This window comes from Crocodylus porosus, unplaced genomic scaffold, assembly GCF_001723895.1.
Source record: "Crocodylus porosus isolate Cpor-Errol unplaced genomic scaffold, CroPor_comp1, whole genome shotgun sequence".
In the NCBI taxonomy this organism is placed as follows: Eukaryota; Metazoa; Chordata; order Crocodylia; family Crocodylidae; genus Crocodylus; species Crocodylus porosus.
This window is the reverse complement of record NW_017728950.1, coordinates 71,100,726-71,118,459: the sequence shown is the minus strand read 5'-3', so window position 1 is coordinate 71,118,459 and position 17,734 is coordinate 71,100,726. Positions and strand designations below refer to the sequence as shown.

General features: G+C 43.6%; 1 protein-coding gene across 1 annotated transcript in view; it reads left to right on the top strand.

Moving 5' to 3' along the window:
- LOC109323749 (F-box/LRR-repeat protein 20-like) overlaps positions 1–17,734 on the top strand; it is an 87,433-nt gene that overhangs the window by 58,706 nt on the left and 10,993 nt on the right. Inside the window, exon 10 of the mRNA XM_019555436.1 lies at positions 10,339–10,449. Within this exon, the coding sequence (XP_019410981.1) occupies positions 10,339–10,449 (111 nt within the window). The remainder of the gene's footprint in view (positions 1–10,338; positions 10,450–17,734) is intronic.

The following is a 17,734-nucleotide window of genomic DNA, read 5'->3' as shown; positions in this document are numbered from 1 at the left end:
AGTGTGATTTGGCAGCTGGAAACCAGGAGTGGAACCAGCAACATGTTCTTACCTATTTCTGACACTGAACTCTGATTTTTTGACCATGGAAAAATAATAGAGCTATTCTGCTGTTGCAAAGAAATCAGAAAGACCACCACAGGTCAGCATGTTTTTGACATTATGGATTCTTATTTGAAACTTCTGGGTTTATCTTGTGGATCAAGAATGAGTGTTTGCACACCTAATGCCACCCTTGAAAAGATCCCATGGCACCCCATAGCACCTGGTTGAGAGTTACTGGCCTAAAACAAAAAGAGTTTTTGCTTTTTGTTTATAAAGTTCAGTTCTTCTGTAGAAAAACCCTTTTTACTATCCAGTTATCATTACCAAGGAAGCCCATGTTATATGATGTTACCTCTTCTTGTGTTATGATGTGGAAGGTCAAATATTCTCTTTTATTCATGATCTAAGGGTGCAAATCATCAAATCCATCTCAAATAATAGGGGAGGAAATTGGGCTCCAGATACATGCTTCTTTGATTGTGACTGGTTTGCACGTAACTGGGTGCATTTACATGTGTACTTTACTGCAGAGCTAATTAGCTCCACAATAAAGTGCCACCATCTATGCATGCACCCTCATTAGGGCACAGTAAACTAATTAACCATGCTGTAGGATAGTAGTGTCTGGAACAAGTACTATCCTGCAGCAGAGTAGTTATGTGTGTCAAAACGCACATGTATACAGTGATCCGACTGGCTGGGGCATGAGGGTGCTATAGCAGGTTGAGCCTCTACAGGAAGTTGAGCCAGGTTGGAGCAGCCCCAGGCTGGCAGGCTGACCCCCAGATCTCCCTGCCAGGCTACTCCATCCTGGCTCAGCATGCTGCGCTCTCAGGTGCACATGTAAATGCAGTGCCCAGGAGCAATAAACTCTGGTGTGCAATGTACCGGTATTTATTGCTATGTGTTAATTGTGCATGTAGATGCACCCACTGAAGGAAAAATCTAGGCGCAGATGATAACCTATTTAGTATCTGTATGGGTCTTAGCATCCATTACAGAAGAGGAAGAAAAAGGACAAACTCTTTTGTCATGATGGAATGATGTAGAGAAATAGTTTTCCAATGATGCCTGTGGTTTTTTGTTATTCTGAGGCCAATGCCTTAGGAGTACAGATCACAGATGAGCTTAGACTTGGTAACAATACAGCTTACTTCAACCAAGAATTTTTTCCCTGATCAACTTTTTATTGATATTTATTTTTTTCTCAAGCTGACTTTTGATTAAACATTCTTTTATTGCATTCCAATTAGAAAGCTCAGAGAAAATATTAGAAATTAAATGTGTGTGTGTAGACACATGCACACAGTGGGGGCATTTCAGTTTTTAACAAACAGAGAGATGTAACTCATATCGGTACCATCAATATTAGTTTTCTATTCAATAACAATAATACGCCCCCCCCCCCATGTTTGTTTATTGATTTACTGAGAAACAGGGAATTGCATATCATTCATTGAGGTCATGTTTTCTATGTTCCAGATGTAGATTCTTATATGATGATTGTAACAAATGAGGTCTATTTTTAATTAGAGAATCAGCTACGTTTTAAAAGAAGACAGCCTCTTATGGTAGTTGATGTGCGTCATAGGTACAGAGCTTCATGATAAAAAAGAGTTGCCAGCAGGTGTAATGAGGGTGCTCTCTTTTTATCCCAGCTGTATCTTTTCAGAGGCTAAGAGCTTGCTAATTAAAATGCAGAAGGGAGAATAGGTAGAAGATATTTTTTTTTTGTACTTGTTCATTTTCCAGCCCTGCATCATAGTGTATTAAGATTCTGGATTGTGTTTTCTAGAGTAGCTATAGCAACATCTGCATTTTGCTGGCTTTTTATGTTTCTTTAATATAGTTCACTGCTACAATCTTTACCTTGCTTCTCCCCACTGTTGTCTGTGTATATATGACTCTGGCATTTTAAGTATAATGTCCCATTGATTCAAATTTTAATATTTTTTCTTCTTCTGTAAACAAAATGTGTTAAATTTCTGTCCTTCTAGTGATTATAGTTAGCTCACTACTATGCTATTAATTCTGATGGATCTTTATGGTTCTGGGTACTTTTTACTCTGATTCTGAGGAGGGACTTTGCACCTAGCATTGTCAGACTATAAGTGCACACTTCATTTGATTACAAAACACTTATCTGTATCCTACCAGTCTATTCTATTGATAGAATAGTCCTAACACTACCTATAATCACTGATGTAGTTTGTTTTACAATGTTATTCAGATTTAATTATTTTATGAGGGATGAAAGAAGGGTTATGTATTGTTCCAATATTTTATCATACAGTGAAACCTGTTTTAAGCAACCATTCTACATTTACAGAATCCTTATGCTTAGTAGTGACCCCCTGTACTTGGCCTTAGATTGTATTAGATTTTGACATAACAATTTGCTTGAGTAAGGGGTAGCATGTGGCTTCATTGCCCTCGGAGTAGGCAGAAACTGACTGGGCAAGTCTATATAAGATACTAACTGCACAGTAGCCAAATAATACTGCACAGTAGGGCTGTGAGAAGCTTCAGTAGCCAATTCCATTCGGAGGAGATTTGGCCCGATTTGGCGGCCAAATATCCAAATCGGAATTGAATCAAGAGACCCATTAAAAACTCCAGATTGAATCAAAGCTTCCAAATCGATTTGGAAAAGATTTGGAAAAGAGTCAGAGATTTGGAAGGCAGACATGCAGGAAACAGAAACCGAGAAGAGGGAGGGGGAGAAGGGAGTGGAACGACTTGCTCTGATATTGACATCTGTAGCTGGCCAGTGACTGTGATCTCTCTCTGAGTTCCCTTCCAATCACAGTGCTCTGCGGGAGAGATGTAGAAGCAACATATAAGGCTATGTGTGAACTCATCTATGTACCTTTTGTGAGCTATCTGTCTGTCTCTCTGTTGCAGCAGCAGTGTCCAATGGCAATGTATAGGCAGTGCATGCACGGTCACCCCTGAGATTGGCTTTGCACCCCCTGGAAGCACCAGCTGCGAAACTGGAAGTGCTAGTAGAAGTGCACTTTTGGTTTTGCCAGTTTCGCCACTGGTGGTTCTGGGCTTGGTGATCAGCCACTGGGGGACCTGCCCCCCAACTCCCATTGGTGATCTGGTGCCCCCCCCAGACTTGGGAGGCACCAGTCACCCATGGCAGCATCTGAAGGGCTCTGGCTTGGTAGTAGGTAGTCTCTTGCCACAAAGTTCTATCCAATCGTTTCCTATTTACCCTTGCCTACAATCCCTATTGTTATCCATTCCATTCTTCCCCAAAAATCCTCTTATTTGTTCTTGTTAGTTTTGGTTTTTTTCCTCCCACAAAAAGAAATCTGTGTTTTCTCTGACAGTGTGTCATCACTGTGCAGGAAAGCACAACATATATTACATTAATTACACACAGACACACACACATTTTGTAGCACACCAAACATCATGAAGCATGCTGGAAAGGCAGGTGTCAGGTCTCCTGGCAGAGGAGGAAGAGGGGGCGGAGGGAAAGCTGCAACTTCTAACCCCCAAACATAGATGCATCCTCTTTCTTGGCAGTGAGGAGTCTTCTGCTGCTAGTGGGAGCAAGGAGGCAGGAGCTGTGTCTGCACCTGAAGCACCACTATTAACACCAGTAACCACAACCAGGAGCAGCATGACATTCTCCACTCCAATTGTCATTGCCAGCATGAGCCTTCTAGTGGCAGAGGAGGACCTGGATCTGGAAGGAGGGGGCCTGAGTGCTATAGCCAAGGAAATGATGGGAAAGGAGGACAAATCTGAGTTTGTGCTCCACACCCCTCAAAGTTCCCTTTGAAGCAGGTCTCCTTCTCCAGAAGGCACCTCAGGGGAGATTGTGGGGGCAGGTGGCTCAGCTCCTCCTGGTGGTGTGCCTTTGCTTGCTGAGGAGGGGGAATAAGGCAGGGTCCCCACCCACAACCCAGAAGCAGGTGGGTAATGTAGTGTGGGAGCATTTTGAGGTGGGAAATGATTTGAGGTATGCTACTTGCCAGCAATTACAAAAGCAGATCAGCTGGGGCAAGGATGAGAAACTTTTCACCACCACAGTGATGTTACTGCATCTCAGGAGGCAGCACCCCTTGTCCTTATACCTCTTCAGCGTGGCACCAGTGGGAGTGTGCCCATAAAGAAGTTCCCCTCCCCTTCTCACTCCAAAGCCCCTGTCCTCAAGAAGCAGAGGCAGGCCACCCTGGACCAGCAGGGGAAAGGTATGGACAAAGTGGGTCACATTCCTAAGGCTAGTGAGGTCACTCAGAGCATTGGAGAGATGCTTGCTCTGGATGTCCAGCCCTTCTCCTTTGTTGAGTATCCAGGGTTCAGGCAACTCATGGCACTCATGGCCCCAGTCTAGCAAGTGCCAGCATGCACCACCTTTAGCAGGACAGTGGTGCCCTCCCTGTATGAGGTATGCAGGGAGTACTGGAGGGAGGAGCTGCAGAAGGCAGGGGTGCAGATAACCTTGCACTTCACCTCAAACATCTGGATCAGCCGGAGTGGAGATCATGCCTACTTCTCCCTCACAGAGCACTGGTGTGATCAGTTATGGCACTGATGAGCTCTCCTTCAAGCCGAGGTGATGGATGAGTCCCACACGGCAAGAGAGATCATGGTGGCCATGAACTGCATGGTAAAGAGGTGGCTCTTTGAGCAGGCTGAGCTCACCCGCTGGTTCATGGTCACTGACAATGGGGCCAAAATGGTGAAGGCAGTGCGTGATGCCAACTTTGTTGGCATTCACTGTGTGGCACACAGGTTCCATCTCATAGTCAGGGATGCCTTGGAAGGGGACAGGGCTCCTGGTGATGGCACAGCCAGCTCATCTTGAAATGGAGGAAGGTGGCAGGCTACTTCCATCACCTGAGGGAGAAACAGGCAGAGATGAGCATTCCACAGCACAGAATCATTCAGGATGTGGAGACTTGGAACTCCACATACCTGATGCTTGAAAGACTGGTTGAGCAACAGAAGGCCATCCATGAGATGGCCTTGCTTGGGGAGAGTGGGATCAGAGGCCCCTTTAACAAAACTGAGTGGGATACCATCTCCCAGATCTTGATGATCCTCAAGCTGTTCCTCGAGGCCACCAAGAGCCTCAGCGCTGGTGATGCCCTCCTTAGCCAGGTGATCCCCGTAGTCAAGGAGCTTGAGAATCAAATGGAAAAGTTCCAGGGGAACAATGTTCCTGGCTGGGGCAAGCCGCTTTCACTAGAGGTTCAGTCACTGGTGAAGAGGCTGAAGGAGGGCATCAAAAAATGGCTGGATCCATTGCGGTCCAGTACGGTCCACATGCTGGTGGGCAAGCGTGACCCAAAGGTGAAGGGGAGCATCTGCAGGAACAAAACCTTCGAACATTGGATGGAGATGGTGGTGAACAGAGTCTGGGAGGCAGAAGGGCAGAGGTCGGGGGACATGGAAGAGGGGAATCCACTGTCCCGTGCCAGTGCTCCAAGCACCAGCCAATCTCCTCCACCATAGCTGCTGCCAGTGTGGGCCAAGGGCATGGCTTCAATGTTCAGTAAGTGTGTGTGTGTGTGTGAAGCAGGCAATATTCGATTCGGATTTGGCCCGATTCAGGGGATAGTGATTTGATTCACTGATTTGGATCTCTGTCCCAATTCAATTCAGCCAGAACTAAATCTGAAGATTTGATTCTGATTTGGAGAGTCAGTGATTCGGCCATAGACACAGCTTTATTTGTTTTTTCTATGTACCTTAAGGTACCAGGTGTGGCTTGTGAATGCTGACATGGTGGGACGGATTGAGTGTCCCACGGGAGCATGGGGCAGGCCCTCATGCACTCGATCGCAGACCCGGAAGAGTGCAAAACACTTTTGACAGATGAGCCTATGAACTTCAGTTCATCAACCTCCTCAATACAAAAACTCATGGACTCAATATAGACATTGGATTTGTGACACACTGTAACCTGCCTGACATCTAACTCCCCTGGTACCTCTCCACTTTTACTTGCTACATCCCCTTTTCTACCCTGCTCCCCCCAGCCTGTCTCTCATCCCCTGATGCATTAATTTACATTTTCACTGACTGGCTTTTTTGCCTGCAGCCATGTCTCTGACTTCTTTACTATTCATTTTATCCAGAAAGAGCACACATGCCAACTGCAGATGCTTCCTTAGCCTGACTAAGGGTTTTTAAACCCAAAAGGTTGCCAAGATATATTTCTCCAACTATTTAGTTGGTCTAATAAAAGATATCACATCTACTCAAAGAACCTTTCCTGCCTCTTCCTTAGACCAACATGGCTACAATCAGAAACCCAGTTAACACACACAGGTGGCACAAGTTTTGCTTTCAACAGTTTGAGGGACACTTTCATGGAAACCCCTGTATCTGTCTCCTTGAAACTTGGCAGGCTTCGTGCCCTCAGAAGGGCTACTATTCCTGCTGTTTTCATCCAAATCTGCAAAAAATGACAAAATTATAGGTATTTTAATGAATCCCCATTATAGTCTGTGGCCGAATCACCGAATCGGCCGATTTGGCAGCTGAATCTCCGAATCCAATTCGACTGAATCAATCATGACAGTGATTTGAATCACTGAATCAAATCACTATCCCTTTGAATGGGCTGAATCCAAATTCAAATCACATACTTGCTGCTTCTCACAGGCCTATTGCACAGTAGTGTGTCACAGTACCAATAGTGCTAATACTTTATTGTACAGTAAGTATTATTAGGCTACTATGCAGTAGTGTCACTAAAAAGGTGTTCACCGGCACTACTGCACAATAATTCCAGTTACTGGGTGCATCTACACATGTGCTGGACTGTGCAATAACTGACATTACTGCACAGTCCTGATGCTGCATAGATCATTTCTGATGCTACTGCGCAGTAGCTCATTGCAACTGCGTAGTAGCGTCAGCATCACGGTTTGTGCCCGCTAACGCTGGCACCACACCAACAAATTACAGCGATGTATCTTATCACTACAGTGTGTAGTGTCTCATATAGATGCACCCACTTTGAATTTATTTAGTACTAGATTATACAATTACTAAATAAATTTGCAGTCACCACTGTGCAGTAGCATCTCATGTAGGTACTCCCACTGACTCTAAGTCACAGTTCTTTTCCTTTTTATCCCCTTTACCAGGCACTGATTTCTTTATACTCTGCACCATCTTATCTGTACTTGCAGTGAACCGGGAAGGAGGCTAAGTCCAAATTCTGCCCTTTTACTGTCCTTGTCTGCCAATTTCGTTGTAGTCAGACAAGTGGCTCTACAAAGGGTGTTCTCTCTCTGTGCTGTGACCTTGTTGTTCCATGCAGTAACAAAGGCAGACAATTTGCCACACTTGCCCAAATTGTGGCCATGCTTGAGGTGTTTTCTTACGATAAGCAGTTACTATAAAGAGTTAGTAACATGTAAAGAGTCCTATACATTTTGCAACATATGTATGCAATGTGCTTATGGATACTCTGCCAGATCAAACAATTCTTTGATTGCATTTAGGATCAAGATTCCTTCTATCTGTACTTGACATGTATGATATAAAGGTAGGCTGTAGATTATTCTGACAAGCTTTTATACTTACTTGTTATATTATTTTGCATATGGTGATTATATAGGTACAACATCATTTTTTTTCTTATTCCATAGTTTTATTCTTATTTTTCTTGTTCTAACGCCCAATTTTTGGATGCGATAGTTAGTGAGAGATCATTTACTCTTAAATTGTTATTTGCACAAGTCATACCACCTGGGAGGCCTGTGGTCCCTCCTAGTGCTGCTTCTGCAGTATGAAGGCTTTGCTGATGTTGGCTGTGGGGCATGTGGCCCTGGGCACTTTGAAGTTAGACAGCCTTAATCTAGATTGTGTTTCATCTGGTTAACACTTGTGAGCTTTTTCGTGCAGTTTCATCCTTATTTATCCTCACACCCAAGTCTTTATTAGATGCTTTCAGTAATAATATTGTGCAGGTAATTCAGTTACATGAGGTCAAAAAGACTTGAAGATCTATATATGGGAGCTTTCTGTTAATCATTTACGTTATGTACAATCTTATAGTTTATTGGTTTGACATGACAATTAGTCTTGGATAACACAACTGTGGCCCAGCTGAACTGTGACAAAATGCCTCCTGACTTAATGGGGTTGGGATTCTACTAATCATTTCAATTGTTCATCTACATTGACACAGGCTCAGTTACAAAACCATGTAAAAATGCCTCCGAAAATAAAGATGATGTGAACACTCAAGGGGTGAAGTAGAGGAAATTGACTGCTTCCATCTCTATCAGTATGCTTTCTGTCATCTTTCCCTGATGGAGCTATCACCCTGGCATTGCCAACCACAAGAAATAATTAAGGCAGTTTGAGAATTATTATAAAGAATGGCTGACACCTTGAGGTAGAAATGGTACAAAAGAAGCTTCATACTCAATTCCATATCCTGCAGGGTATCCATATCCAGATGTTAAAAGTAGGGTACCTACTAATGAAGGTACCCTAAAACATTATAAATCTATGGGCCTCATCCCCTTCTTTTTTGGTGACCTTGAATAATGTTGACTGAAAATACTGTGGAGAGTTATGAGTATCCTAAAGTTGCCCAGCACCTTCCTCTTTGGCATCATAGCAGTTCATTAAAAACTGAAGCAGTCACTAGAGTCTGCCTCTAGAGAGATGTAGGTCAGAAAGCTAGGTTTTTTTTGAGAAAAATATATTTCTCTGCCTGAGTAGAGGTCAGAATAGCTAATTATCATTGAGCTATGCTATATAAATATAATTATACCCAGTGGGTTAGAGTGCCAGACTTTGGAGGCACACTTCCAATAGGCTTGAGAAAGGAATTTAGGTCTGTCTGTTCTGAAGGGTGGTTAATTGCTCAGATGTCCCTAGAGGCAGATACTAGAGTGCATTTTTATAACTAGAAAAACTACTGTATGGAAGGATTTCTGGTTATTAAATAGGTTCAGACTGTGGTCCAATATCCTTCTTGCGATGGATAGGATTTATTTTTGCAGGGATTGAAAAGGCACTGTCTGCTCTCTAAGGATTCCATATTTAACTGAAGATACTTGTGTGTGCCCTAAGGAATTTAGTTGTAACCCTGCCCCAAGGTGCAGCCTACTTCTGAGGCTACATTGGTTAGCTACAGGATTCAGAGCATCTTTTGGAAAATTAATTATGAGTGGTAATTTTACATTCATAAATGGTTGCACTTTAACATATGAAATGTTCATACTGACCGGTCCTCACTGGATTCCCTCTATCCTTTAGCCATTTTTTAAAAAGACTATGACTAAGTTGTTTAAACTGGATGTATGTAGTACTATCTTTTGCTAACATTGGGCATGTCTATACAAGATGCTAAATACGCAGTAGACAAATTCTACTGCACATTAGCCCGGCAGGCAAAAACCATGCTAATGTGCAGTAGAATTAGTCTACTGTGCATTAGTATCATAAAAAGTGTGCATCAGCATTACTGTTCAGTGGTGCCAATTACATGGTTTAAGTTAGTACCTGTTATTACAGGTACTAAACTTAGTAGGCTGTAATTACGGTGCATTAATGAACATGTAGACATGCCCACTGAGAACTATATTTTGAAGTTTGGCTTCAGGGACTTTACAAATTCTCCTAAACCTTCCTGACAGAGCTTTTAACATACACTAGTGTTTTAGTGATTTTTATCCTTTTTTATCTTCATTTTTAATTAAAAAAATATACAGGGTGTTTATAAAGTGTAACTTTAAACATTAATAACGTTGGATGTACACATAATAGAAGCAAACTGTGAATGATGATTGAAAGCGTAGTTCATTAAGTTTCAACACAATACAGCTCAAATTTCTAGACTTCAACATAACTGTCTTCTTTCATGATATATCATTCAATCTGATTTTCCAACTCATAGAAAACATTTTCCAGTTGCTGTTGAGCGATTTCATGAATTGGATTGTGATCCTTACCCTATGCATGAGTTATACTATGCTAAAAAAAACTTAAAGATTTATTCTTTCAATCACCATTTACAGTTTGATTCTATCATGTGTATATCCAAAGTTATTGAAGTTTAAAGTTGCAGAAGGACTTTATAAGTACCTTGTATAAGGCTGAATGTATGTGTTTACATTTCTGTGTGAAATATATCTATCTATAAATATATGTGTGCATGTGTAATTTTCCCAGTAACAAGATTGCAGTCACTTCCATAATCCTAAATTAATTCCATTTCTACATCTCAGTGTAGATGGTGCGTAAATGCTCTCGAAGAGATTTGGTAGAATTTGGAATTAATATGTCTTTTTTTGGCTTCAGGATGTGCTTGTTGGCCAGCTTCTGCCATAGCAGTCTGGAATGTGTGAAGCTCAATTTTTGCAAGAACATCACTCTGGATGCAGTTAAAAAGCTTTGTAAAAAGTGTAAGAGGTAATTACTTTGACTTGGTACACAGGAAGAGCTCCACTCTCCTCTCAATGCTCAGCTAAAATTCCAAGTTATTCTATTAGATATAGACTATAGTCCCAATAACTTAATGGGAAACTTAAAGCTATCTGTAAACTGGCTGTATATTATGGTTTTATTTTCTAATTATAGTAGGTGCTATTGTATTCAAATGTGTTACATGATCTTTTAAATAGCTTTTAAAAATGACAGGAGCTGATAGATCACTGTTTTATACAATATTGTGATGCTCAGAAGTAAACTGGAGAAATATGGTCTAGATAAAATTACTACTAATTGGTTACATAATTAGTTCAATAACCTCTAGCAAATTTTGGCACTGGATTTGACCCAGATACCTTGTTCTGGGTGGACCCAAACCCTCAGACCAACCACAACTTCTTCATTTGATAATAAAATTGTATTGATACACAGTGATAGCAGATATGAATAATGCAGGCAAGGCAAACAAAATAACCTTACTTCATTCTATATCTACCAGTTCTAGGGCTGTCACAAAGGGAAGGTACATCTGGCCAGTATGCAAGTTCTACCCTGTGGTTCTTTCTTGAATGTCAGATGTCAGCAGCCTGGAGGTTGAGGGCTAAGGTCCACCTCCCTTCACCTTCCCAGTGGGGTGGGTGAGATGGGTTGGTGGTGTGCCCTCTGTCTATTGTGGCCTCAGGTTCCTGCCTTGGGGACTCTTTGCTGCTCTGAAATCCCTCCTTTTGTATTCTTTTCATCCTGTGATGACTCTTCATCTCTGGGCATCACTGATTGGTTTCCCTGTTTTATCATACTATCCACATTCTGTTCTGTCAGCATATTCCTTTGTTCCCCAAACCCACCACATGCATACATCTTAATTCGGTCATTTACCAGTGTCTAGATTTGGTCCATCCACCAGAACCGGAAAACCCAAGGGCTCTGCAGCTGGTCATTGTGACCCAGCCACTGCAGCAGAGCCCCTTGTCTCATATTATGGAACAGTGTGGTACATGTCTTCAGTTTCTCAGCCTGTGTATGCCCGCTTGTCTGTTGGCCTCAGACAGGGTGTTTGCTGGTTCCAGACACAGTGGGCCTTGAAGAAACTTTGTCACAAACAGGCTTTTAGAAACCAGTTAACCCTTGCCATTGCCTTGGACCATTATTCTAATGCATATCTACTTTACCTACTAGACACTTCCCAAAAGCAAACCTCTAAATATCATTTTCTAGCCATCAGCAAGGGGTAATTATAAATAGAAAAATGTCAGAATGGTAGGTTTCAGCTGGCGTTGCACAACAGGCTGCCTAGGTTCCAGTGCTGTTTAATGTGTTTATTTGTTATCTGGGTGCCAAAATAGAGAGCTTCCTGATCAAGTCGCCAGATGACATGAAAAACTGGGAAGGACTGCAGATACACTGGAGGACAGGAGTGGAATTCCAAAGGATCTTGATAGATTGTTGAACTGGGCTGGAGACAACAGAATGAAGTTCAACACAATGAAGATGAATAAACAAATGCAATTGAGCAAACATGAAATGGGAGACAGCTGGCTGGGCAACAGTATTGCTGAGAAGGATCTGGGGGGATTGATGGATCACAGATTCAACATGATCAGTGATGTGTTGCAGTCATAAAAAGGCAAATGTAACTTTGGGCTCAATAGGAGTATTAGGTGTCAGACACAGGAGGTAGTAGTATTCCACTAACTGGTGCTGGTTAGGTACACATGCAAAAGATCCAGGAGCAGTTTATTCTCGAGTAAACTGCTTGGAAGTACATGCTTCCAGGCAAATGTCTACACATGCAGGGACGTGGAAGCAGATTCTCTTCTTCTAGTAGCAGACTGCTCCCGCTCTCTGTAGCCCTATAACCAGCCTCTGCAGCAGCCAGGCAGAGCTCTAGGCTCCCCCTAGGTGCTGGCCCAGGGGCCAGGAGACAGCTGTCTCCTGGCAGGGGCTAGGACATTTTTCCTTGGCTGCGGGAGCTGCCTGCTGCCAAGGCACACTCTGCCACTGGAGCCCAGGTGGGGACAATGATCCTGGAGCCAGGGCTGGGAGATCCTTATCTCTGAACCTGAGCCCTGCAGTCATGGTACCTGGGCTGGGAGATCTTTATCTCCCAGCAGTGGCCCCATGATCACAGGAGCTGCTGTTGGGAGATAAGGATCTCCCAGCCCCTGCCCTGCAATTGCAGAGCAGGGGCTGGGTCTCTCTGCAGCCAGTGCAGGGGGACATTGTCCCCTCCTGGGCTCTAGTGGTGGAGCCTGCCCTGGCAGCAGGCAGCTCCTGGGGGACAGGGAGCAATCTCCCACCCCCTTTTGCCCAGCTGACCAGGAGCATATTTGCTCTTAGTGAGGTATCTATGTGTGCACTACTGCACAGTTACTGATTACACTACTTGCATTTGCAGCTAGCAAAGTTACTTGCTGCTAGAGCCAGTTGCCTCACAGTAAGTGTCTGCATGTGTAGACATGGATGCTTTCTGCACAGTAATTAGCTCTACTGCACAGGAAAGCTTCTTGTGTAGATACGTGCAGGTAGAGTTTTGAGTGCAGTTCTAGGTTCCACATTTTAAGAAGAATGTGGAGAAACTGGAGAGGCGGTTCTGAGATTGGCAACAAAAGTGATAAAAGGCTGAAATGCAATACATGTGGGATAAAGTTGAGAGAGAAAAGCATGTTTAGCTTGGGGAAAAGAAGATTAAGTGAGTGCATGATAGCTGTTTTCAGATATTTGAAAGGCTGCCATAAAGTTGAGAGAAAAAACTGTTCTTTCTTACTGCTGAGGGAAAGACAAGAAATAATAGTTTTTAAATCACAGCAAAGCACATTGAGATTAGATATTAGGAAAAACTCCTTACTCTTACAATAGTAAGGCAGTGAAATAGACTGTCTGGGGAAGTTGAAGATGTCATTGGAGTTTTTCAAGAAGAAGCAGGATAAAGATTTGATAGGGATAGTTTAGGAGTACCTTCCCTGCATTTGTGCAGGGGTTGGACCAGATGACCCTGGAGGTTCCTTCCAACTCTATTCTACTACAAAATGTGATGTTTTTAACAGATAAAAAGGTGGTCTGCAGAAAATCATTCTGAATAAAAACTTTTAAACAGACAGTATTACTTCTGTAAGAAATGAGAAAAGGTGCCTTTGTAGCACTACAAATGCATGTTTGTTCACATGCATTTGTTTGTTCACATGTTCATGTTTGTCTTAGAAAACTGTGGGATCTCCTTCAGTAGAAGATTTTGGAAGAGGGGGGATAGGGATCTTTCTGAGTTGGTTTTGAAATATTAAAACCTGCATCCGTGCATTAGTGTTTACGTGAGCTTTGAAGACCTTTCTAACCCTTTGTTTCTAAATTTATTATTCCAAATTATTATTCCAAATTTATTTATTATTTATTTATTATTCCAAATTTTTTGTGGAACTATTGCTGCAAATAGTGCTGGGTTTGTAGCTAGCAGGTCAGCAGTTCACTGCAAGAATTTAAAATTTAAGCAGTCTTAGTTTTGGTTGCACATATAACATTACCTAGTGTGTGATTGTTCCTTGACTTACTGGATCAAAACAACAGCCCATGTGCCCAGCAAAGAGAACTGGGCAAAGAGATCTGGTTACAATGCATTCAATATCTCATAGTTTTAACACAGTATAAAGCCTGGTCTTTAAATTTATGGATTTATGGGCTTTTTGTAGGATATTAGATTTCTTGTGCAAATACTCCTATTTACAGATTCAGAATTTATAATTTCATAGTTGGTAGGGTCAGAAGGGACTGGAGCAGATCAAGTCCCACCCCGGCAAGGTGTTCCTCTAGCCTCCTCTTAAAGATTCCCAGGGTAGGAGCCAGCACCACTTCTCTTGGAAGTTGGTTCCAGATCCTAGCCACCCTGACAGTGAAGTAGTGCCTCCTGATGTCTAGTCTGAAACTACCCTCTGCCAGCTTGTGACTGTTATTTCTAGTCACTCCTGGTAGTACTTGGGGGAACAGGGACTCCCCCAATGCCTGCTGGTCCCCTCTGGGTCATTTAATTTCCATGACTATTCCCCAGTCCTTATTTAAGAGTCACCATTTATAGAAATGTCCCTACCGGTAAATTCATTCACTAGCATATTTGAGATAAAAACCTCAAAGCAAATTTGTGCCTCAAAACACTGTCTAAACAAATTTGTGTAAACATTTAATGATAATTTGTTGAAATAGCCATTTTCATAACGCTGTCTAGTTTTAGACCTTTAAGTTTGATAGATGTAGCTGCCATGTCAATATGCAAGCTTTAAAAAGAATATTTAGTTTATTCATGCAGTTGGGATCACAAGATCACAGTATTTATAGTTAACTTTGGTGTGACCAAAGGAGGAGTGTAGTTCAAATGCATTTTGAAACAAAACCTATCTGTTAAAAGGAAATTGCAGCACTAGTAGAACTCAGTTCAATTTCCCCTTTCCTGTCCCCACCCATCACACACAAAGTTCTGTATTATATTGCAGAGATTTAGGTCTAAATCCCGTTTTAGCTTTTTTGCACCTAATGGCATGCACACAATCATGTAACTGCAGTTTTTGGCACTGATACACAATCTGGGATTCTGTTCCCCCCTGCAGAGGAATAGAATCCCATGAGTGCTTGGCTGCTGAAAGAAAGAGGTGGGAACCCCCGAGCTTCCTTTTAGCCCACTGCCTACAGTGCTTGCCTTGGGGCTCAGCTTCTAGGCCTCCTTCACCCTGAGGGTGTTTGAACTTGCATCTTTTACTTCCAGCAGTGTGCTCTGACCACCAAGCAACATGTTAGACACTACCTAGCCCAGTGATTCCCAACCAGGGAACTGTGGGACCCAGCCCCTGTACAAGGAGGTAAGCACACTGCTTGCTCTTAACCCCGCCTGCCTCAGAGTCCTGCAGACAAGGGTCACCCACAGCAGTCCCTTTCCACTGGCTGCTTTGAGCAGCATGCTCTGCCATGGACAAGTGGACAACTGTGTGGATGCAGAGACACATTTTTCAGGCTGTCTTGTCCCCCATTTCCTTGCATGCTCCCAGAGCCAGTGGGATGGGTTGTGGGGGCAGGTGTCTCTGTGCTTTGGTGTGTAATTTGTTGGAAGTGCAGCAGTGGGGGTTGTACGTGTTCCCTCAGGTACAGAATGGGGGGTGGGAAGGGGAGGGAGTCTTCCTCCTCCCTTCTGAGCTTCAAGGCTAGGGACAGAATTTACACATAAAACAGTTTAAGTAATCAGGAACTGGTTTAAACCTGGAACAGAACAGAAGTTCAGTGCACAAAAATGAGTTTCAAAATGGCTGACACTGATGTAAGATGAACCTGGTTGAATGTAGTATCAGACTTAACTGATTTGGGTCAAACCGGTTTATGAGACTTCTGTCTCAGACCCTTTTCTGGTTCAAGTTAAATCACAGTTCTCCAGTATCCCAGCATGCTTTGCATCTCTGTGTTGTACTGTCTGCTCCAGCAGAGAAGGGTTGGTGGGGAGGGGGCTAGGGTCTGGGGCCAGGGTTAAACCCACTTCCCCTGAGTACAGAGCTGCACTGCCCTGCTTAACTTACTGTTGGCTGTGACTGGACTACAGATTCCAGAGGCACCTGGAAGCAGGAAGAGGAAGTGATGAGCAACCCTGAAGAGTCCTTCTGCTGTGATTCTGGACTGGAAATCCCAGAGCCCTTGTGGGGAGGAAGGAAACACACAGCCCATGCTGGCTACGTGCCAGAGAGCCATGCTCTAGCACCCCCAGCTTCTGGCCTTTGCCACTGCAGGCATGTGGCTGCATTTCCTGAATCAAAAGTAAATGTCTATTCACTTGTTAGTCAGTTTGATCTCTGCAGCTTAGACTAACCTGCAAAGACTGAATCGATTCATCCTAGGGATTTTGACTGTAACTAAGACTATGTGTTTTGTTGTCCCCCCTCCCTGGTTCTCATACCACTTCAGCACTGTGTGTGTGTGCAGCCCAACACTTTACCATTGCCAGCTGTTTGTCCCTGGGCTCTGCCTGTTCTGGCCCCAGGGCTGGAGTTCAGGGGGGATACTCTGGGTTAACTAATGCCAGAAATTGGTCATCTGTGAGTTCCTGGTCCCAGGGGTGACCTAGACCATGTGTAGGGAGTCTAGGTATCATGCTGGAAGCAAACATGAATGGGGCCAGGCAGCCTAAAGGGGTGACTATTATATTACATTTTATATTATCATATGAAAATGCAATTAACAAATAACACGTTAATTATAGAATTTTTATACTGTAATATTCAGACTATATTTACATTAGTTTTTGAAACAGAGTGACACTAAATTCTGAAAACTTGTGGACGGGTGTCTTGAGTCTCAAAAGTTTGGGAACCAGTGGCCTAGCCCATCTTCCTGAAGCTGTTCCACTGCACATTGCAGTTAAGATTAATGAGATAAAAAGGAATGGGAAAATGTCTACCCTAATGGCAGATGGGCCAGGATCCCCTCATTTCCAAGGCAGAATTCATTTTGGTGAGCCACATAATTTAATTCATGTAGCAGGTCCTCAAGGAATCCATTTGTAAGCACTTGGAGAAGAAGGTCATTAAGAACAGTCAGCATGGATTCACTGAAGGCAAGTCACGCCTGATCAACCTGATTGCCTTCTATGATTAGATGACTGGCTCTGTGGATGCAGGGAGATCAGTGGATGTGGTATACCTTAGGGCTGTGCGAAATGGCTGTTTCCTTTCTGTTTTGGATTTGGCCATTTTGGAGGGACAGTGATTTGTTTCAGTTTTTCGGATCACTGTTCCGTTTTGATTCAGCCGTGGTGCTGATTCAGAGATTCGGATTGTCTGGGGAGAGGCAAGCATGGTCGGGCAGCCGTAGGTTCTTCCATGGCTCCTCCGGCTGTGCCTGCTTCTCCCCGGGCAGGGAGAGTCGTGGTAAAAGCCTCCATGGCTGCCCTACCCAGCCCCAGCCCCTGCCCACCCCCAGCCTCTTGGATTGCCCCCCTGCTTGGCATCCGTGCAGCAGCTGTTGCATTGTGCAGGTGCAGTGTGGCTTGGCCGGATGCTGCACACTGTTTAGGAGATGGGGCAGCTCCACCTGTCAGCTGGAGCTTGGCACTACTCAACCCCAGTGGCCCCAGCTCCTAGAAAACATGAAGCACCCCCATCCCCAGAGCACTGGGAATGGAATGGACCTCAGGGACAGATTGCAGACCCTGGCCAGCTACAGGTGTCAATGTCAGAGCATTGTTGGGGGGGGGGGGCACCAGCACTCTGCCAGCCCCCCTTTGCCTGTTGCCTAAACTGAGAGTGCT